This window comes from Staurois parvus, unplaced genomic scaffold (assembly GCF_062004578.1).
Source record: "Staurois parvus isolate SC_StPar_1 unplaced genomic scaffold, SC_StPar_1.0 ptg000151l, whole genome shotgun sequence".
Taxonomy (NCBI): Eukaryota; Metazoa; Chordata; class Amphibia; order Anura; family Ranidae; genus Staurois; species Staurois parvus.
In genome coordinates this window covers 15472132-15495380 of record NW_028317947.1, presented here as the reverse complement: position 1 = coordinate 15495380, position 23249 = coordinate 15472132, and the positions used below count along the sequence as shown (strand labels likewise).

Genomic DNA, 23249 nt, shown 5'->3' with positions numbered 1-23249 from the left:
ACTAGCCTTTCTCAGCCATGGTCATTTTAGCTGTCTGTAAGGGGGGATTTTTCTTGCTGAGCACAAATGTACGGAGCATTGTTCATACTGACCAGGGGCAGACTGACAACTCATGGGGCCCACCGGGCAATAGGGGATCATGGGGCCCCTGTGTCCTTGCCCAAACTCAAAAAAGCCTATGAAAAAAGGTACCAGGGGCATCTCATGAAGCTCCCTACTGACCACGGGCCCTCGGGCAGTGCACGAGTTTCCAAAAGGTCAGTCAGCCCCTGATACTGACCATGGTACTAATCAGGGGCGGACTGACCATTTAGGCACTCAGGCCTGGGATTAGTAGGGGGCCCCATGAGATACCCCTGGTACCTTTCATAGGCTTTTTTGGGTGTGGTTTGAGTGTGCGCGAGGACACGGTCCCCATGATTTCATATTGCCCGGGGACCCCATGAGTTGTCAGTCCGTCCCTGGTGCTAATGTAACCTGAGTTGTAATTATTTACAGGGGCACCCTCAGACAGAGTGATTTAAAGGGTACCTCCCTGTTGGCCACTTGCCCTCCAGAGGATTTACCCCACTTTTCTGACCAGGCCATTTTTTGCGATACAACGCTGTGTTACTTTAACTGACAATTGCGCAGTCATAAAACACTGCACCCAAATAAAATTTAGCTCCTTTTTTTTTCTCATAAATAGAGCTCTCTTTCGGTGGTATTTGATCGCCTGTGCATTTTTTATTTTTTGCGATATGTATAAAAGAAAAAAAAAAAAAAGAGACTGACAATTTTGAAAAGAAAAACAATATTTTTGACTTTTTGCTATTACATATGTCCAGTAAAAAAATTAAAAAAAAACTAATTTCATCATAAATTTAGGCCAAAATGTATTCTGCTACATGTCTTTGCTAAAAAAAAAAAAAAAATCCCTTTATGTGTAAATTAGTTGATTTACGTAAACGTTATAGCGTTTACAAATGCCGGTGTGTATATATACTGGAATTTTTTTACTTTTTTTTGTACTAGTAAGGGCGGCGATTAGCGACTTATAGTGGGACTGCGGCAGGCTTTCTGACACTTGGGGGAACTTACGTGGTGTCACTGACATCCCCAGTGACACCAATACAGTGATCAGTGCTAATAAAAAGCACTGACATTGTACTAATGATACTGGGCAGGAAGGGGTTAACATCTGGGGCTTTCAAAGGGTTAACTGTGTGCTGTTTTACTATGGGGGCTGTGTGTCTGTTTCACTGTAAGCGCACTTCTTTGTGTGGCTCTGCTATGCAGAGCCACACAAAGCAGTGTGCAGGAGCTGACAAGGGAGTGATCTATATTGTTTACATACAGGTTTCTCCCCCGTCGGAAACCCTCGGAGATCGCTGGGTGCCAGCTGGGAATCACCGGGACCAGGTGATTGACAGCAGAGGCCGCGAATGGCGGCGTGCTACCGGGAGCTGCAACATCACGTGTATATATTCGTGATTTTTGCACACATGTTCCGCCATGTAGCAGTATATCTGCTATAGGGCAGTCCTGAAGAGGTTAAAAAAAGGTTGAGAAAGGCTGCCCTGAACTGGTGCCCTGCTCAGGTACAAATGAATGACCTGTGACACACCTGCATCCTTTCATTAAACTAGTGACCCTACCCGCGCCGACATTCGCTGACTCTGCTGTCAATCACCTGGTCCCGGCCAGTGATTCTCCGCTGGCACCCAGCGATCTTCGAGCATTTCCAACAGGAGAGAAACCTGTATGTAAACAATATAGATCACTCCCCTGTCAGCTCTTGCACACTGCTTTGTGTGGCTCTGCATATCCCTACACCAAATGGACACTAGCCTATGCATATTGGGTATATTCACCAATTACTGTGTCACTTTGAGCTGATATCCATGGACTGCACCTCATCTTTATGGCAGACCTGTGACATGCACCAGATAACCACTTATCGACCGCCCCCCCCCTGCAATTTACTGCGTATGTCATTGCCCACTTCCCGGTTTTAGATGCACTCCCAACGGCTGGCACCTGCTGTGATTGTATGCAACGGGAGTCTGTCGGCAAGTCCCGGCCAATGATTGTATACAATCACAGCTCAGAGCTCTATGTTGACATTCAACACTTTTGAATTTTTTTATTAGTTATGTTTTATAGCAGAAAGTAACACTTTTTTTTTTTTTTCCAAAATCCTAGTCTTTTTACATTTATATTGCAAAAAAAAAAAAAAAAACAGTGGTGATCAAATACCACCAAAAGAAAGCTCTATCTCAAAAAAATTACACAAATTTTGTTTGGGTACAGTGTTGCATGACGGTACAATTGTCATTCAAAGTTTGACAGCGCTGAAAGCTGAAAATTGGTCTGGCCAGGAAGAGGGTAAAACTTGCCCAGTAGGCAAGTGGTTAACCCCTTGGCGCTGGCACCTCCCTGCCTTTTTAAGGGTTTCAGAAGCCGGAAGGCGGGGTGGGAATTTAGGGTCATGTGACTGCCGGAATGCGCTGTCACGGCGGTCACATGATCAGGAAAGGTCCCGATCGAAAGAGGAGATCGTGACCTTTCCGTGAGCACCGGACATGTGTCCTGGGGGTGTGCGTTATCGGCACACATATTTTTCCTAATTGCACGCAAATGTGCGGCCGCTTGGCGTCAAGGCCCAGTTGCCGGGAGGCTGCACATTTGCGTGCAGCCGGCCCTAAGAGCTTAAATAACTGACAAGTTTTTTTTTTTTTACACTGTTTTCACAAACTGTGTGTTTGATTCTGATAAACTGTTTTGTATGAGGTTTATACGTTTGCAAGTTCTGTTTATTTTTGTCTGTTTCCGCTTTGTGCGTGGGAATAAAAATTATATCAATTTTGTTTGGGTACAGCGTTGCATGACTGCGCAGTTGACAGTTAAAGTAGCACAGTGCGATATAGCAAAAAATAGCCTGGTCATGAGGGGGTAAAATCTTCTGAAGATTAAGTGGTTATCTAAACCCCTTATCCTTTGGACTGATCACCCTCGGATTTCAGGACCAGTGGCTAGAGGTCAGGCTATAACAGGTGATATGCACTGACTCGCTTGCATGCCCCAACTTAAAGTATTACCTTTTATAATGACGTGATGTACCGTATTTTTCGCTGTATAAGACGCACTTTTTCTTCCCCAAAACTGGGGGGGAAATGTCAGTGCGTCTTATAAGGCGAATATGGAGCGGCCGGTCTGGTATTTCCACCGCGGCCGTGTCAGAATACCGGGCCGGCCGCTCAGCTCTGCAGCGGGACCTTACCTGTTCCTCTATCCAGCGGCGTGCTGTCTTCCCGCTTCTGTAGTGTGGGCACTGGGTATTACAGCCGGGTGCCAAGTGCGCATGCGCAAGAAGCGGTGCTTTTTGTGAATGGTAAGGCGGTACCTGGGACACATGAAAGATCCCAGAAGCCGCTGGACCAATCACAAAGCGCAAGTGCTTCTCGCTCATGCACACTGGGCACCCGGCTGTCATGCCGAGCGCCATTACAGAAGCCGGGAAGACAGCGCGCGGCTGGATCGAGGAACAGGTAAGATCAAACAAAAACTCTGCGGAAGTAAGAGCGGGTACCTGTCAAATTCAGGTACCCGCTCCCCACCTCCCCAAAGGTCAGCAGTCATCTGTGCTGTCCGCAGTCTCTGGTCATCCCCGTGCTGTCCGCAGTCTCTGGTCATCCCCGTGCTGTCCGCAGTCTCTGGTCATCCCCGTGCTGTCCGCAGTCTCTGGTCATCTCCTGTACTGTGTCTGCAGTCCATTAGTTCAGATTTTTTTTTTTTCCTGTTTTCTGCCTCTAAAACCTAGGTGCGTCTTATGGTCAGGTGCGTCTTATACGGCGAAAAATACGGTATTGTTGTGACATACAATTCTGTAGTTACCCAATGGGATATAACCGTGCATTTCTGGCGTTGCTGTACTTTTGTGACCCCAGCCATATCTTTACATTGCCATCTTGTATTCTCCCTAGGTCAGCGTCGTTCAAGATTCTGTCAACATTTCTGGACAGAACACCATGAACATGGTGAAAGTACCGGAATGTCGTCTTGCTGATGAACTCGGAGGATTATGGGAGAACTCTCGTTTCACTGACTGCTGTCTGTGCGTTGCTGGGCAGGAATTCAAAGCACACAAAGCCATCCTTGCAGGTCTGTTTGCGTTTTAGCCGTCTGTTCAATTTGAGAGTTTTGCCATCTACATGTAACAATGTACTGGTGTGAAGCCAACGAGCAGGATGTCATTAGTTTTCAATCATTGCTGCTTACTGGTCAAAGACCGAATGGCACAATGCACAGAAATCATTTGCCTAGTGTTGACAGCACTTTCTGATATAGCTCCTTAAAATTCTTGCGGTCCCTGGCACTGACAAGCTTCCACAGGTGTTTGACATATATTAACCCCTTGACGCTGACGTCACACAAATATGCGGCCTGACAGAACTGGGCTTTTTTCCGTGGGGCCGCATATTTGCGTACCTGTCTTTGTGCTAGGAGCACGCCACACTGCACGCTCCCAGCACAAAGACCGCGGTGTCACTGAGAGCCCCGAGTCCCGTTCTATCAATCGAACTCTCTATGAATGGAGAAAAGAGATACATTGTATCTCTCTAGCTCCTGGCATAGAGAGAAAAAAAAAATATTTGTAAAATAAATAAATATTAAAGAAAAAATGCCTAGATCAAGGTTTGATCTAGTTCAGTGCCAGTTATTGTTTGGGTCAAGTTCAGGGTCAAAGGTCAGGATTTATTAAAGAAAAAAAAAAAAAAAAAAATTGGTGTCAATGTCAGTGCGCATTTTGTTTTTGTTTTGTTTTGTTTTTCACCTAAAACACACTATTGTTTCCGGGCTGTACTATGGGTACAAATAACATACACATATATGGTATTGTTTGGGTCAAGTTCAGGGTCAAAGGTCAGGATTAAAAAAACACAAAAATTGGTGTCAATGTCAGTGTGTTTTAGGTAAAAAAGACAAAAACAAAATGCGCACTATTGTTTCTGGGCTGTACTACGGGTACAAATATCATACACATATATGGTATTGTTTGGGTCAAGTTCAGGGTCAAAGGTCAGGATTAAAAAAAAAAAAAAAAAATTGGTGTCAATATCAGTGTGTTTTAAGTAAAAAAAAAAAAAGACAAAAACAAAATGCGCACTATTGTTTCTGGGCTGTACTACGGGTACAGATAACATACACATATATGGTATTGTTTGGGTCAAGTTCAGGGTCAAAGGTCAGGATTAAAAAAAAAAAAATTGGTGTCAATGTCAGTGTGTTTTAGGTTAAAAAAACAAAAAACAAAATGCGCACTATTGTTTCTGGGCTGTACTACGGGTACAAATAACATACACATATATGGTATTGTTTGGGTCAAGTTCAGGGTCAAAGGTCAGGATTAAAAAAAAAAAAAAATTGGTGTCGATGTCAGTGTGTTTTAGGTTAAAAAAAAAAAAAAGACAAAAACAAAATGCGCACTATTGTTTCTGGGCTGTACTACGGGTACAGATAACATACACATATATGGTATCGCTACGATCATCAGGAGCTGGAGAATATATTTTGGGTTGTTCTTTGGTGGAAGGTTATAGTAGTAACAAGAAATACACAGCTAAATAAAAAAAAAGATTTTTTCTTTTTACTATTTTGGGCCAGTTTTCCTTTGATAATAATAAAAAAAATCAGGAGCTATCCATTACCATTTACCACCAAATGAAATCACAATTTGTCCTGAAAAAAACGCGGTATAATTCACCTGGATGTACAAAGTAGTTGTGATGATATGTATGGTTTTACTAACACGTGTCAACATTGAAAAATTGTGCTTAGGCGTTTAGATTTGTTTTACCCTTGGGCGTGAAGGGGTTAAGCATCTGCCGCTTGTTGTGCACAGGCCTACATAAAAAAAAAAAAAATAAAAACCGAATATGTCCAACATGAGTTACTAACCCAAGAGGCATTGTATATTTTCGTGTTTTTGTTGTTTTAGCTAGGTATTGGTGTAGTCCTTTTGCTTGTGTTTGCCTTACCTTGTCATGATGGGCTTAGGTGTTGCGGCTGCAGTTTGTAGTGTCGATTCCCCAATGTCAATGTTTTGCAGCATCTGTGACATCTTCCTTTTGTGGGTCACACAGCATCCAGCGCATGCCTCTGTGTTGCAGCACAGATGTGGGAGTGCTAATGTGATAAAATGCATCATCTTCCTGCTGCGAGTGAGCTCTGTGTGTGTCCGTTATCTGCTTTCTTGTGTCTGTCACATCCAATTACTATGTGGCTTTCACCTGCCGCAGCTCTAGAGTGAGAGATCAAGGGATTGTGGGAAATGTAGTTTCTGCACAGGAAGTGTCAGGTCTCACAGTACAGACAGAAGTCATGCATTAACCTGTGCAGTGCATGTTTCAGCACAATGTGATTTACTCTACTATAGGCCGTGCCTATAGGGCAGCAAATGACACTATGAAATTGCATGAACATTGCTCATCTTACACAGGTGAGACAACTGAGATGCAGGTAGGAGTGTTTAGCATACCTTTAACCACTTTTGCGCCGCCCTATAGAAGAAATACTGCTACAGGGTGGCTTGGGTGCTCAAAATCCCATATATATATATATATATATATATACGCGTGATTTTGCAGATCCGGATTGGGGGCGCGCGCACGCTCTACCCGCGCTGCCGTTTGTGGCCTCGGCTGTCAATCCCCTGGTCCCTGCCGGTGATTCCCCGCCGGCATCTGGCGATCACCAGGTATCACCGACAAGGGAGAGACCTGTGTATAAACAACACAGTTCTCTCCCCTGTCAGCCCCTGCATACTGCTTTGTATGGCTCTGCATAGCAGAGTGAAACAACACACCCTTGATCGCCTCACATGTTAACCCCTTCCTGCCCAGTGCCATTAATAGCGTCAGTGCCTTTTATTAGAACTGATCACTGTATTGGTGTCAATGAGATGTCAGTGAGACCAAGTCAATTCCTCCCAGTGTCAGAATGCCTGCTGCAGAGCCACTATGTCGCTGATCACCGCCATTACTACTACAAGAGAAAAAAAAATAAATTCCAGTATATATTTATTTCAGGTACTTATATAGCGCCGTCAATTTACGCAGGGCTTTACATATATATTGTACATTCACATCAGTCCCTAACCCTCAAGGGGTGTACAATCTAAGGTCCCTAACTCACATTCATATATAAGGGCCAGTTTAGACAGGATCCAATTAACCTACCAGCATGTCTTTGGAGTGTGGGAGGAAACTGGAATACCCGGAGGAAACCCACGCAGGCACAGGGAGAACATGCAAACTCCAGGCAGTAGGTGTCGTGGCTTGGATTCGAACCAATGACCCGAGTACTGCCAGGCGGAATATATACAGCCATTTGTAAACGCTATAACTTACTTAAACCAATTAATTTACACATAATGGGATTTTTTTTTTTTAGCAAAGACTTGTAGCAAAATACATTTTTTGCCTACATTTATGACGAAATTAGATTTTATAAAATGTTTTACTTGACATGTTTTATAGCAAGTAAAAAATATTGTTTTGTTTTTTTTCAAAATTATCGGTCTTTTTTTGTTTACAGCACAAAAAATAAAAACCGCACAGGTGATCAAATACCACAGAAGGAAAGCTCTATTTGTGGGAAAAAAAGGACGTAAATTTCATTTGGGTGCAGCGTTGCATGACCGCGCAATTGTCAGTTAAAGTAGCGCAGAGCCGTAATGCAAAAAATTGCCTGGTCAGGAATGGGGGGGGGGGGGGGGAATCCTCTGGAGTGCAAGTGGCTAACTCTTGAGGCCTGCTGCTATTGTGTACAGCACCCACATTAGGAACGCTAACACACAGGCTGTACAGTAGATACGTACATTTACTGCACTCTCCCCTGTGTGTACACACAGACACTCCTTCCAGATCCTATTGTTCAGTACTTGATGGCAGAATGACAATTTGCTAGTACAGCCTACACTGTCCTTATATATATTTATTTTCATGCTATTGTCCGCTAAATCTGATTGTAGTTTAATTTCAACATATGTCTAAAATAATCTTTTGATGCTCAATAAATGGTAAATTCACTTGCATGTATGACATCGCTTTCAGTGCTGAAATGGAAAAAAAACAAAAAAACTGATTATTTTAGAACTGATCCATTGCTTCAAAGGCTCCTTTCACACAGGCGATCAGGCGATCAGACCACAGACCAATCAGGTTCGCCTGTCAGTTTTTTAGTCAGACCCGAGCGGACCCTCCATTGTCCTCTATGGAGTGGCGGATGTAAACAGATTTGAGTTTGTCCGTTTACATCCACCTACTTCTGATCCGTTCCTATCTGCTAAAAACAGATAGATGACGATCCATTCCCCATTTGTCTAGTGCAGGGGTCTCGAGACTTTTGAAACAAAGGGCCAGTTAACTGCCCTTCATATATTAGCGGGGCCAGATTGTGGCCAGCAGGAGTAGAAAATTCTTTGGCATTGGTGGGAGTAAACAATCATTGGTGTCAGTGGGAGGAATAGTGCCCCATCATTGGTGTCAGTGGGAGGAATAGTGCCCCATCATTGGTGTCAGTGGGAGGAATAGTGCCCCATCATTGGTGTCAGTCGGAGGAATAGTGCCCCATCATTGGTATCAGTGGGAGGAATAGTCCCCTATCATTGGTGTCAGTGGGAGGAATAGTACCCTATCATTGGTGTCAGTGGGAGGAATAGTGCCCATCACTAGTGTCAGTTGGAGGAATAGTCCCGTTATTGGTGTCAGTTGGAGGAATAGTCCCGTTATTGGTGTCAGTTGGAGGAATAGTCCCCTATCATTGGTGTCAGTTGGAGGAATAGTCCCCTATCATTGGTGTCAGTGGGAGGAATGTTGCCTCATCAGTGGTGTCAGTGAGAGGAATGGTGCCCCCATCATTGGTGCCAGGGGGAGGAATGGTGGTGTCAATGGGAGGAATGGTGCTCCATCATTGGTGTCAGTGAGAAGAATAGAGCCCATCACTAGTGTCAGAGGAATTGTCCCCTTTCATTGGTGTCAGTTGGAGGAAAAGTCCCCTATCATTGGTGTCAGTTGGAGGTATAGTCCCCTATCATTGGTGTCAGTTGGAGGAATAGTCCCTTATCATTGGTGTCAGTTGGAGGAATAGTCCCTTATCATTGGTGTCAGTTGGAGGAATAGTCCCTTATCATTGGTGTCAGTTGGAGGAATTGTCCCCTATCATTGGTGTCAGTTGGAGGAATAGTCCCCTATCATTGGTGTCAGTTGGAGGAATAGTCCCCTATCATTGGTGTCAGTTGGAGGAATAGTCCTGTTATTGGTGTCAGTTGGAGGAATAGTCCCCTATCATTGGTGTCCGTTGGAGGAATGTTGCTTCATCAGTGGTGTCAGTGAGAGGAATGGTGCCCCCATCATTGATGCCAGTGGGAGGAATGGTGGTGTCAATGGGAGGAATGGTGCTCCATCATTGGTGTCAGTGAGAGGAATAGTGCCCATCACTAGTGTCAGAGGAATTGTCCCCTATCATTGGTGTCAGTTGGAGGAAAAGTCCCCTATCATTGGTGTCAGTTGGAGGAAAAGTCCCCTATCATTGGTGTCAGTTGGAGGTATAGTCCCCTATCATTGGTGTCAGTTGGAGGAATAGTGCCTATCACTAGTGTCATTTGGAGAAATAGTCCCCTATCATTGGTGTCAGTTGGAGGAATTGTCCCCTATCATTGGTGTCAGTGGGAGGAATGTTGCCTCATCAGTGGTGTCAGTGAGAGGAATGGTGCCCCCATCATTGATGCCAATGGGAGGAATGGTGGTGTCAATGGGAGGAATTGTGCTCCATCATTGGTGCCAATGGGAGGGCTAGTGCCTCCTATCGGTGGAAGAAATCGTGCCCAAGGGCCAGATAAAGGCAAGGAAAGGGCCACATCCAGCCCGCGGGCCGCAGTTCGGAGGCACCCGGTCTAGCGGATCGAATGACAGTCAGGCAGGCTGTCCATTTACATCCAACAGCCCAAAGAAGACAGCAGGCTGTGTCTGGGCCACACTAACCAGCCATCCGCTTGCTCCGCAGGGATCAGCAAGAGAAGTACAATGAAAGTAAATGCACCACCTTCATTTACTGCATAAGAATGCAGCAGGAGAAGCGAGCCTCTCTAGTAGGTGAGGGCTAATCTGGGGAGTTCCATATCAGAGAGACAGAAGCCACTGACTGGGTAACTGAGCTTGCAAAATGATTAAACGTCAGTTTTGGTTTGACCGACCCTTTAAGACAGTTGAAATAAATTTGGGTGCTGCTTCTGTTCCCTTCCTGAACAGCGCATTATATGGGAGGCAGCGTTGGTGGAGAATAATGTCATTCCTGTAGCAGTTGGCTGACACTTTACATATATACATTATGGAAATTGCCAGCTCTATTTTATGCTACATGTACCTTCTTTGGCATACAAGCTTCTCAGGGACATCTGTCAGCACAAAATACAATTGTGTTTCCATTTGCTTGATACATTGCAGCTGATTGATTAAGCCAGAGGGAAGTAAAGTCTATGATGTCCATGGCAACCAATCAGGCTCCAGCTGTCGTTTTTTTTTTTTTCCTAGCTAAAATGGAAAGCGGCAGTATGGTGGTTGGCTGTCTGGACATGTTACCTGCACCTTGGGTCTGGAATTGCAGAACATCTATGAAACAATGCAGACGGGAAAGATGTGGGAGGTGATAAAAGTGGAACACAAGATCTAGTGATATGGTCCTTTGTAACAGTTGCTTTGCTTCATCGGAGATAGCCAGCATCTGATTGCTGCGGACATCTCTGTGATTGCCCTTTAGCTTTTTGGCATTATTACATATTGCAAACTGTTGGCGCTATATAAATCCTGTATAATAATAATAATTACGGGGCTGCATGCCATTTGGGGATTTATTGTTTGAAAATGATATTGTGGCTAATAGACGTTGTTCTTGTTTTTCTTCCTTTTATTTTCTGCTTCTCTCTATGGTCTGTAAGGTGCCATATGTGTACATTGGAAATAATTTGACGGTGTGCATGTAGCCTCCCTGGCAGTATTCCTGAGTGTAGCTCGGGGTAAAGTTTCAGTACCACAAGCGGTAACCCCCCTGAGATACACTCGGGCTTACCATGGGGCGCTGCTCCGGGATCTGTTCCTCACTTACCTTGTCCTGCGCTCCCGCGATGTCCCTCCTGCAGTGTCCCCTTTATTGTCCTCCAGCCGATGCCGGCATCTGTCATCTGGGTTCCGTCCTCTGCGACATCGGGACGTATGGGGGACGAAACGGCGGGAAATTTGAAAATGACAAAAAGTGACATTCACTAAAATCACATAGTAAAACATTCCTGTATCAAACCATTTCACATACATTTTGTCCCGAGTGCTTTGTCCGGCGCCCTGCCTGCATTTTTACTGTTCTTTCTGCCTGGAAACTGAGAAATGTCCATGGCGTCCAAAAAGCGTCCCTTTAGGTCAAAAGCGGTTTTAGACCAGCTAGAGAACAGCGATAGTAAATCAGAACCACTTGCAGAATTGAGTGATAATGATTTGTGGGGGAAATTCGTCATCAGACACTGAAAACGATTTTGCGACTTTGCTCAGCGATGTACAAATTTGCCTCTGTATTTCAAATTTCAGTGTTTTTGGTTTGATTATATTATTGAATTACATTTATTATTATATTATTATTTTTTATGATTATTTATTAAATTATAATTTATGATTTTGTGTTTCAAATTTTATCCTACCCGGGATGTTTACTAGACTCTTGTTCAGACAGATTTCAGTGAGTTATTCCTAAAAATGACAGGCCGACAATAAAAAAACGACATATTTCCATGCAAAAAAATGTACAGTTTTGAGCACAGAAATACTGACATAATCAGACCGCTAGGGAGGTTAAATACCGGTATATGGATGGGGCTTAACCACTTCAAGTCCGGGCTCATTCGCCCCCTTCCTGTCCAGGCCAATTTTCAGCTTTCAGCGCTATCACACTTTGACAATTGTGCAGTCATGCACCACTGTACCCAAACAAAATTGTATAATTTTTTTTTAGACAGGGCTTTCTTTTGGTGGTATTTAATCACTACTGGGTATTTTATTTTTTGCTAAACAAACTAGAGACTGAAAATTTTGAAAATCTAGTTCTGGGACGACGTCCATGGATGTCATTCCAGAACACGCCCCCTGCGCGGCTGGTGATTACTGCGTCCTATGGACACAGCTGATCACGTGCTATGGTAAATGACCAATCACTGTGGCCTTTTACCACGTGATCAACTGTGTCCAATGACACAGCAGATCAGATAAATACAGTTGCCGGTTATCGACTGCACTTTGCTCACGCTGGCACAGCCTGAGGAAAGTACTGACGGTAACCCGCAATTGTCAGAGAAGTGATCGGCCCTGATGATCAGTGCCCAGCAGTGCCGCACACCTGTGCCACCCATCTGTGCCCAGCAGTGCCGCCTATCAGTGTTGCCTATCCGTTGCACCTCATCAGTGCCCATCAGTGCTGCCTCTCCATGCCACCTCATCAGTGCCCATCAGTGCTGCCTATTGGTGCAGCCTCATCAACGCGCATCAGTGAAGGAGAAAAATTACCTGTTGGCAACATTTTATAATAGAAACAAAGGAAAACTTTTTTTTTCACATTTTTTTGCCTTTTTTTTTGTTTATAGCGCAAAAAAATAAAAACACCCAGCGGCATTAAATATCACCAAAAGAAAGCTCTATTTGTGTGAAAAAAATGATAAAAATTTCATACTGGTACAGTGTTGTATGACCGCGAAATTGTCATTCAGAGTGCGAAAGCGCTGAAAGATGAAAATTGGCCTGGGCAGGAAGGTAAGGTGGGGGGGGGGGGGGGATATAAGCACCCGGTAGGCAAGTGGTTAATTGGCTCCTGTCTAAATTGGCCCCTAGTATGTGTATGTATGAATGTGAGTTAGGGACCTTAAATAAATAAAAAATAAGTACCTGAAATAAATAAATAAAATATCTGCCATTTTTTAGCTTAGACTCGCCCATACATGTACACATTGGACTGTCTGAAAAACAACTGTGAGCACCAGAAAAAATAAAAATGATCCCTTGAAGTGAGGCTATTCCTGCACTGAAGGAGTTAGTGCTCGGTTCTGTCTAGGGGATTTGGAAAATCACCTTTACACTCCCGTGGGCCCCTCTGTCCTGCTAGACCTGCAGCCTCTTCTCACCTGCACTCTGGTGGTCTAAGGTCCTGTGATGTCATTAAGACCGATGCAGGAACCATAGCCCTTCAATGGAGGTGAGGACGCTGAGGGACAGTCCATCAATGGAGCATGTGGGAGTGTCGTCTGCCAGGGGAGCGAAGGATCAGGTAAGTAAAACTGCTTTTCCAACCCCTAGACAGGAAATGAGCAGGTAACCAAACTGATAAGAGGCATGGAGGAGATCAGCTATGAGGAGAGATTAGAGGAACTGGATTTATTCTCTCTTGAGAAGAGGAGATTAAGGGGGGATATGATCTCCATGTATAATACATAAGGGGGGATATGATCTCCATGTATAATACATAAGGGGGGATATGATCTCCATGTATAATACATAAGGGGGGATATGATCTCCATGTATAATACATAAGGGGGGATATGATCAACATGTATAATACATAAGGGGGGATATGATCTCCATGTATAATACATAAGGGATGATATGATCTCCATGTATAATACATAAGGGGGGATATGATCTCCATGTAAAATACATAAGGGGGGATATGATCACCATGTATAATACATAAGGGGGGATATGATCTCCATGTATAATACATAAGGGGGATATGATCTCCATGTATAATACATAAGGGGGGATATGATCTCCATGTATAATACATAAGGGGGGATATGATCACCATGTATAATACATAAGGGGGGATATGATCACCATGTATAATACATAAGGGGGGATATGATCTCCATGTATAATACATAAGGGGGGATATGATCTCCATGTATAATACATAAGGGGGGATATGATCTCCATGTATAATACATAAGGGGGGATATGATCTCCATGTATAATACATAAGGGGGGATATGATCTCCATGTATAATACATAAGGGGGGATATGATCTCCATGTATAATACATAAGGGGGGGGGATATGATCTCCATGTATAATACATAAGGGGGGATATGATCTCCATGTATAATACATAAGGGGGGGGGATATGATCTCCATGTATAATACATAAGGGGGGGGGGATATGATCTCCATGTATAATACATAAGGGGGGGGGGATATGATCTCCATGTATAATACATAAGGGGGGATATGATCTCCATGTATAATACATAAGGGGGGATATGATCACCATGTATAATACATAAGGGGGGATATGATCTCCATGTATAATACATAAGGGGGGGATATGATCACCATGTATAATACATAAGGGGGGATATGATCACCATGTATAATACATAAGGGGGGATATGATCACCATGTATAATACATAAGGGGGGATATGATCACCATGTATAATACATAAGGGGGATATGATCTCCATGTATAATACATAAGGGGGATATGATCTCCATGTATAATACATAAGGGGGGATATGATCTCCATGTATAATACATAAGGGGGGATATGATCTCCATGTATAATACATAAGGGGGGATATGATCTCCATGTATAATACATAAGGGGGGATATGATCACCATGTATAATACATAAGGGGGGATATGATCACCATGTATAATACATAAGGGGGGATATGATCTCCATGTATAATACATAAGGGGGGATATGATCTCCATGTATAATACATAAGGGGGGATATGATCTCCATGTATAATACATAAGGGGGATATGATCTCCATGTATAAATACATCAGTGGTTCATATAGTGAACTCGGTGTAGAGTTATTCACCCTGAGGTCATCACAGAGGACAAGGGGGCACTCTTTACGTCTGGAGGAAAAGAAATTTATTCTCCAAACACGGAAAGGTTTCTTCACAGTGAGAGCTGTGAAAATGTGGAATAGACTCCCTCAAGAGTTGGTTCTGGCCAGCTCAGTGGATTGCTTTAAAAAAAATCTTGGATTATTTCCTAGATACACAGAATATAACTGGATACTAACATTTATAGGTAAAGTTGATCCAGGGAATATCCGATTACCTCTCAGGGGATCAGGAAGGAATTTTTTTCCCTGCAGGAGCAAATTGGATCATGCTTTGCTGGGTTTTTTTTTTCCTTCCTCTGGATTAACTGTGGGTATAGGATTATAACTTTTTTTTTTTTAATGGTTGAACTGGATGGACTTTTGTCTTTTTTCAGCCAAACTAACTATGTAACCCTTGCAGTGCTGGTACAGCCCCACTGTAAGGGAGGACTTTTATTTTTCCCTGAGTTGTTCTTTGAAGCAGAACTCCTGTGTTTTCTTTTTTTAATTCCCACACCGCTCTGTTACAGTTTTTATTTATGTTTTTTATTCCTTTTATTGTATACTTATTTCTTTGGGGTTGTCTGGCCAGCCAGGTGAAGTCTTTGGCTTTTTATCCTTTTGTTTGTGTGATTTCACGCTGGCAATGTATTCATCATGAATCTTTGCGTTTTCTTCCACTGGAATGTACTGTGTTGTAATGTTTTCGAGTAACAATAGTAAAAAACCACTGAAACAGAAAAACCTTTGAGGGGGTTCTTGCACGCTATAACATTTGTCTAGCGTTGGGCTTTAATTAATTAAAAAAGTAAAAAAAAAGTTTTAACTGTTCATTTAATTTACATGATATTGTCTTTTCTTCAAAGTGATACAGTGTGTTTAACAATGTTACTGCTACATAAATATTAGATAATTTTTCGGCACAAAGCCGCTTTGAGACGCTATTGTGACCAATTAGTCTGCATCAAGCACAATTGTTATGACTACAAAGTGTGACTTGTTTCTGAGCAGACTCCCACAATGCTTTGCCTCGTGTCACCCTGCCTCACGTTTGATAGGCTGGCAGCTGATATCCTTTCAATTAAATCTTTGCAGTGCTAACTAATTCCTCATTTTTAGGGGTAAGAAGCGTTAGATTAAGTGGAAAAAGTGCCAGCAGGGCTTAGGATCCGGAGCTGCTCGCTTTTAAATTGGCAGAGTAAAATATATAACTGTCACCAATTGTTTATTGCGGGCAATAAATTATAGGCTTACAATGGGAAGGTGTGGATTCTGGTGAAGGAGGATTGTGTGGGGGATGCTTGGAGATTTGCATTAGAAATAAGTAATGGAGCTTTACAGATAAACTAGAAATCATTACATTGTATGTACTTGTACTATATGGCAATGGAGGCGGCTGGTCTAGGGAGCTAATAAAAAAATGTTCTTGGCAATCTTATAGCCTAGGCCATCATTATGTAGAGCAACAATTCTTTTTTTCAGATCCTCAGAGAGTTCTTTGCCATGAGGTGCCATGTTGAACTTCCAGTGACCAGTATAAAAGAGTGAGAGCGATAACACCAAATTTAATACACCTGCTCCCCATTCACACCTTGTAACACTGAGTCACATGACACCGGGTAGGGAAAATGGCTAATTGGGCCCAATTTGGACTTTTTCAGGGGTGGACTCACTTTTGTTGAAAGTGGTTTAGACATTAATGGCTGTATGTTGAGTTATTTTGAGGGGACAGCAAATTTACATGTTATACAAGCTGTACACTGACTACGTCACATTGTAGCAAAGTGTCATTTCTTCAGTGTTGTCACATGAAAAGATAAAATAATAAAAGAATAAAATATTTACAAAAATGTGAGGGGTGGACTCACGTCTGTGAGATACTGTAGGCTCTGTCATGTGATCAGCTGTGTCCAATCGCAGCTGATCGCATGTAAATAGGAAATGCCAGGTATCTGCAGTCCTCTCCTCGCGCTGACAGCATGTGAGGAGATGAAAGCCGGTAAGGGGCATTTCTCAGAGGGGACATGTACACTGATCATCAGGGCACTGATCATCAGTGTAGCCCCATCAGTGCCACCTGTCAGTGCCCATCAGTGCCACCTGTCAGTGCCCATCAATGCCACATGTCAGTGCCCATCAATGCCACATGTCAGTGCCCATCAATGCCACATGTCAGTGCCCATCAATGCCACATGTCAGTGCCCATCAATGCCACATGTCAGTGCCCATCAATGCCACATATCAGTGCCCATCAGTGTACAGCAATGCTACATATCAGTGCCCATCAGAGCTGCCTATCAGTGCGAGTCAGTGCCATATATGAGTGCTTCCTGTCAATGCCCGCCAGTGCCTCCCTATCCGTGCCCATCACTGCAGTCTCATTAGCGCACATCAGTGAAGGAGAAAAATTACTTATGAACAACATTTTATTTTTTACAACATTTTCAGTCTTTTTTAGTTTAGCAAAAAAATAAAAACCCCAGAGGTGATTAAATACCACCAAAAGAAAGCTCTATCTGTCTCAAAAAAATGATAAAAATGTTGTTTGGGTACAGTGTTGCATGGCCGCGCAATTGCCATTCAAAGTGTGACAGCGCTGAAAATTGGCCTGGGCAGGAAGGGAGTAAAAGTGCCCGGTAGGCAAGTGGTTAAAGGATATGTTCACCTTTGGGAACATGTTACATGTTCCACCTGTCTTTAGGGTGGAATATGTAACATGTTCCAGCATCTGCAGCCTCTCCCCCCCTGATCCCCTGTCCCTGTGACAGCGGACCAGGGATCTTCTCTCTCTACTCGCTGTCACAACTTGAAAACAGTGCGGCTGTACGGGGCTCCACCCATAAAACTGTGTCCTTCATTTATAGTCTTCTGTAAATGAATGCCTACAAGTACCATCAGCTATTGTGGCTGAAGGCTTGGTGTTGTCAAAGAACTACGAGGGATCTGGTGAGTGCTTTCTTAGTCCATTGATCTTCCTACTTGGTACGGGCACACAGCTATGCTGAGAGTCTGCAGGAGCCTGAGATTGCACCCTCAAGCACATCTGCTGATCATGGGTGCAATGCTTTACAGGCGCCTTAAAAAAATAATAAGTGTGTGTATGTATGTGTATATGTGTGTGTGTGTGTGTGTGTGTATGTATATATATATATATATATATATATATACTAATATTATATATTTTTTTTTACCTGCAAAAATATGTGAAATTATTATTTATTTTCAAAATGTGAACTTATCACCTTTCTATCCTAAAGACCATTTCACTTAAGTCACAGTCACATGATAATCCTTCTTTCTTCTTCAGTTTACAACCTAGGGTCCCTCTTTGGGTGTCCATATTACTGTCTGCTTGATGTGCACACCTCCTATTGGTGGAGGCAACACTTCCAGCGGCTGGGACCTCTCTCATAGGCAAGATAGGTAGGAGATCCTGTAGGTGCAGTGTGGGGACCATTGCCCAAGATGACAAACAGGAAAAAAAAATGTGGTCCCCAGGAGAGGATATTAGCTGTTTGGGGGGTGGGGGAAAGAGATATTGTATATGGGTGTACCAATGGGGATCACTGCTCTGCTGCTTGTGGCATCATGACGTCACCTTCCTGTCTAAAGGGGGTGTATGACAGGTGTACCAGAGAGAGAGCCTGGATGATGCTGCTGGTCACAAGGCCCAGAAGTAAGGGGTGAGATTTAAATATTACTGTAAAGATCTGATGCAGAATTTGAGGGAAATGAAAATGTTGGCAAGGCAGAAGGAGGAAATGAAGATCCTGGATCCACAATGCAAGGGAAATAAATCATTGCGCATTCAGGAGAGGAGCGTTCCATCAGAAAAAGATGCCAATTGTGTGTAACTGTGTCTAAGCGCGAGGCGCGTTTAGCACTTGGCCATCTATTCAATTCAATGGCCAACATAATATAATAAATGCGCAAACGCTTGGTGCGCCTCATTGCATTTACAAAATGCGGTTTTAGGTGCATTCTTAATGCTTCTTTGCTCTTGCCCAGAGAAAAGGTGTTCAGAAGACCCGGGCAAACGTCGAATATTCATGAGACCTTAAATGACTTCTTCCCAATCCAGCCCAGAAAAGTAACTATTCAGAATCCTTGTTTGCCAGCACTTGTTTCTTTTTCTTTTTCTTTTTTTTTTTTGGCATGTGCAAACCCTAAGGCTGCTTTCACGCTAATCCATTTTTCTTCTGCTTTTGTGTGGAAAACAGCAGAAGAAAAACGTGTGACCATGTATTTAAATGGGACTCTTCACTCTGATCTGTTGTGGGTCCAGTGCGGTTTTTTTAAATCCTGCTTGCTGCATGTTTTGTGCAGTAAAAAAAAAAAAAAAAAAAAGCACCAAAAACACATCTCCCTATTGAAATCATGCATCAAAAATGCACCCGTCATGCTTTTTCGGTATGTTTAAGTCACATGTCCTGTAAAAAAAAACTCCCTGCAAACACAGCAAAAACGCATGTGTTTTTGCCGCAGATCAAAGCGAAAGTAGAATAATGGCTGTCAGGTGGACACATGCTATGTTAGGTACAGATGCGGTCAGTCCCATTTTTTTTGCTGGACATTTCAGAGGATTGGCAGAAATGCTATAGAGTGTAAGCTCTGCCAGGCTGAGACAGTGGAAATACATTTGTGTGCATTGGAGGTCAGTAATTGCAGTTACAGATTCGATGGGGGGGGGTGGTCCATGATTTTGGTTTTCACTGCAGTTACCCTCTAACATTTAGTTGAAGATGAATTGTGTTTTTTGTGTTTCAAGAAGTAGAATTTTGTTCCCAGAGTTGTGTAACGGTGCACCTGTGTATCAGTCCTTTTTGTCATAAAAATATCATTTTCATAGAAATCGCAAGCAATTTGCAGCTGGCGCCACAGTCATTTTATTGAACAAATTAGAGTGAAATGTGGGCAAGCGTCTAATTAGCATATTATGCAAGGCAAGCAGTGATGGTGCAGGATGGATAAAGCGCAATAAAATGATTGCCAATGTTAGGAACTTTTTATTGTGTGCTGCTAGTTTAAAAGGGCACTCTGCCCGAAACAGATGATTCATTTCTGGGTACATAATATTGCCAAAAGTATTGGTTGGCCTGCCTTTACACACACATGAACTTTAATGGCATCCCAGTCTTAGTCCGTAGGGTTCAATATTGAGTTGGCCCCGCCCTTTGCAGCTATAACAGCTTCAACTCTTCTGGGAAGGCCGTCCACAAGGTTTAGGAGGGTGTCTATGGGAAGGTTTGACCATTCTTCCAGAAGTACATTTGTGAGGTCAGGCACTGATGTCGGGGGAGGAGGCCTGGCTTTCCGTCTCCGCTCCAATTCATCCCAAAGGTGTTCTATGGGGTTGAGGTCAGGACTCTGTGCAGGCCAGTCAAGTTCCTCCACCCCAAACTCTCTCATCCATGTCTTTATGGACCTTGCTTTGTGCACTGGTGTGCAGTCATGTTGGAACAGGAAGGGGCCATCCCCAAACTCTTCCCACAAAGTTGGGAGCATGAAATTGTCCAAAATGTCTTGGTATGCTGAGGCCTTAAGAGTTCCCTTTACTGGAACTAGGGGGCCAAGCCCAACCCCTGAAAAACAACCCCATAACATAATCCCCCCTCCACCAAACTTTATACTTGGCACAATGCAGTCAGGCAAGTACTGTTCTCCTGGCAACTGCCAAACCCAGACATGTCCATCGGATTGCCAGACAGAGAAGCGTGATTCGTCACTCCAGAGAACATTTCTCCACTGCTCTAGAGTCCAGTGGCGGCGTGCTTTACACCACTGCATGTGCCGCTTTGCATTGCACTTGGTAATGTAAGGCTTGGATGCAGCTGCTCGGCCATGGAAACCCATTCCATGAAGATCTCTACGCACTGTTGTTGTGCTAATCTGAAGGCCACACCAAGTTTGGAGGTCTTTAGCTATTGATTCTGCAGACAGTTGGTGACATCTGCGCACTGTGCGCTTCAGCATGCGCTGACCCCGCTCTGTCATGTTACGTGGCCTACCACTTGGTGGCTGAGTTGCTGTTCCCAGTTGCTTCCACTTTGTTATAATCCCACTAACAGTTGACCGTGGAATATTTAGTAGCCAGGAAATGTCAGGGATGGACTTATTGCACAGGTGACAACCTATCACAGGACCACGCTTGGTGTCACTGAGCTCCTGAGAGCGACCCATTCTTTCACCAATGTTTGTAGAAGCCGTCTGCATGCCTAGGTGATGATTTTATACACCTGTGTCCATGGAGGTGATTGGAACACCTGAATCCAATGATTTCGAGGGCGAGCCCAATACTTTTGGCAATATAGTGTATCTCAGATTCTCAGTTCTGCCCTCCATCTGTGGTCACAAAGGGGGGGACACAACCTTTTTGTTAGGGCTTTCCCCTGTTTGAGTGATCTAGAATGCAGTGTGGGGTAGATTCCATGAGTAGGGCTAAGAATAGGTTCACACTAGTGCAGCCGAGACTAGATTCAATTATCAGTGCAGTTTTGTAGTGCGCCATCAGTGCCTTTTGTTGTGTTTTTCGTGCCATCAGTGTCCTAACAACCAGAAACTCATCCCTGCTGTCAGCCAGGGATTCCCAGCTGACAGCAAAATATAAAGGAACTGTCAATAAAAAATGTTTAAAAAATGGTGCTGGGGTCCCCTCCCACAATCCATACCTATCTATTTGGGTCTGGTGAAGATTTTAAGGGGGACCCCATGCCAAAAAAAAACTAAACATGGTGTGGGTCCCCCTCAAAGTCCATACCAGGTTCTTATGCAGGCCATAGATGGGTCAAAAAAAAAAAAATCGGCCGATTTTTGCACCGTTAATGGGTTAATTGGTCGGCCGTTTTTTCTGGATTTTGGCACATTTTTTATATCGGTAAAGTTGGAAAAAAATCGGCCAATTTTCGCGGCAATGATGGGCAAGTTGGCCGATCTTTTTACCAATAACAAATCTGCGCATGAGCCGTGACCTGCAAGAAAAAGAAGAAAAAGAATAAGAATTCCAGTCCGCTATTATATTTGATATGAAAAAGTCTTGCGGTTGCAACAATGTATCTATTTGTATCCGAATAAAAACATCTGTATCCGAAATGGATACAAATAGATACATTGTTGCAACCGCAATACTTTTTCATGTCAAATGTAATAGCGGAGCTTTCTGCAGGGAAAGAAGTAATTAAATGCCGGCCGTAGACTGGACGAAAATCCGACGTTTTTTTTTGTTTTTTTTGTTGTTTTTTTTTTTTACCGTTGGTGGTAACGTCAGCCTATTGAACGACCGATTTTTTTTTTTTTTTTTATTAAGGCCAGTTTTCGACCCATCTATGGCCTGCATTAGTGTCTGCTATGGATTTTAAAGAGTAACTCCACTTTTGTTGAGCAAAAAAAAAAAATATCAATGTTCATGCACTGTAACAGGCCTTTCTCTCAGCAGCTCAGCTCACCCTACTCCCCCTCCAAGCAGTGACTCAGCAGCCTTTCAAGCTTTTAATCTCTAATATGGACACAGAGCCGGTAACAAATCATAAAATATCACATTTTCCCATTAAGATTTGCCCCCTATTCAAGCTGCCATGCACAGCCTTTGGCACATCAATGGATCTTCAACATGCATATTTGGGCATCATCCATCGAGATGACTGGACTGCCGTATACATGTGTAGACACCAGCTGGTAAATGGGCATTCCATTCAGACCTACATCTATGGCTTTGTGTATGAGCCATAATTCACAGGGTAATTGCTCAAAAGCCTATCTACCTTGGGCAAGCCATGGAACCAAAATGTGGATGACTATGTCCCTGAGGTGTGACGTTTAAAGAGATAGAGTTTTGTTTGGGGGAGTCGTAGGCGACGGTAAGGTTTACATTTAAATACATCTTTAAGTTGACAGTAGACAATTCGACAGTTTCCAGAACAGAGCTCCAGACAATAGTAAAATCTGGGTACAGAATGTAACACTTCACCATTATACACAATCCTAAAAAAGTAGCTTGAGGTTTACAGTGAAGGAAATAAGTATTTGATCCCCTGCTGATTTTGAATGTTTGTCCACTCACAAAGAAATGATCAGTCTAAAAATCAAATGGTAGGTGTATTGTAACACTGAGACAGAATAGCAACAAAAAATTCAAAAGAAATGCATGTCTAACAAATGATGCATTGATTTGCATGTTCATGAGGGAAATAAGTATTTGATCCCCTTCACAAAACATGACTTAGTACTTGGTGGCAAATCTCTTGTTGGCAATCACAGAGGTCAGACGTTTCCTGTAGTTGGCCACCGGGTTTGCACACATCTCAGGAGGGATTTTGGCCCACTCCTCTTGGCAGATCCTC

General features: G+C 43.3%; 1 protein-coding gene across 2 annotated transcripts in view; it reads left to right on the top strand.

Moving 5' to 3' along the window:
- SPOP (speckle type BTB/POZ protein) overlaps positions 1–23249 on the top strand; it is a 78688-nt gene that overhangs the window by 21360 nt on the left and 34079 nt on the right. For both annotated transcript variants that reach the window (XM_089674491.1, XM_089674492.1), the window contains exon 7: positions 3966–4143. In XM_089674491.1, the coding sequence (XP_089530617.1) occupies positions 3966–4143 (178 nt within the window). The remainder of the gene's footprint in view (positions 1–3965; positions 4144–23249) is intronic.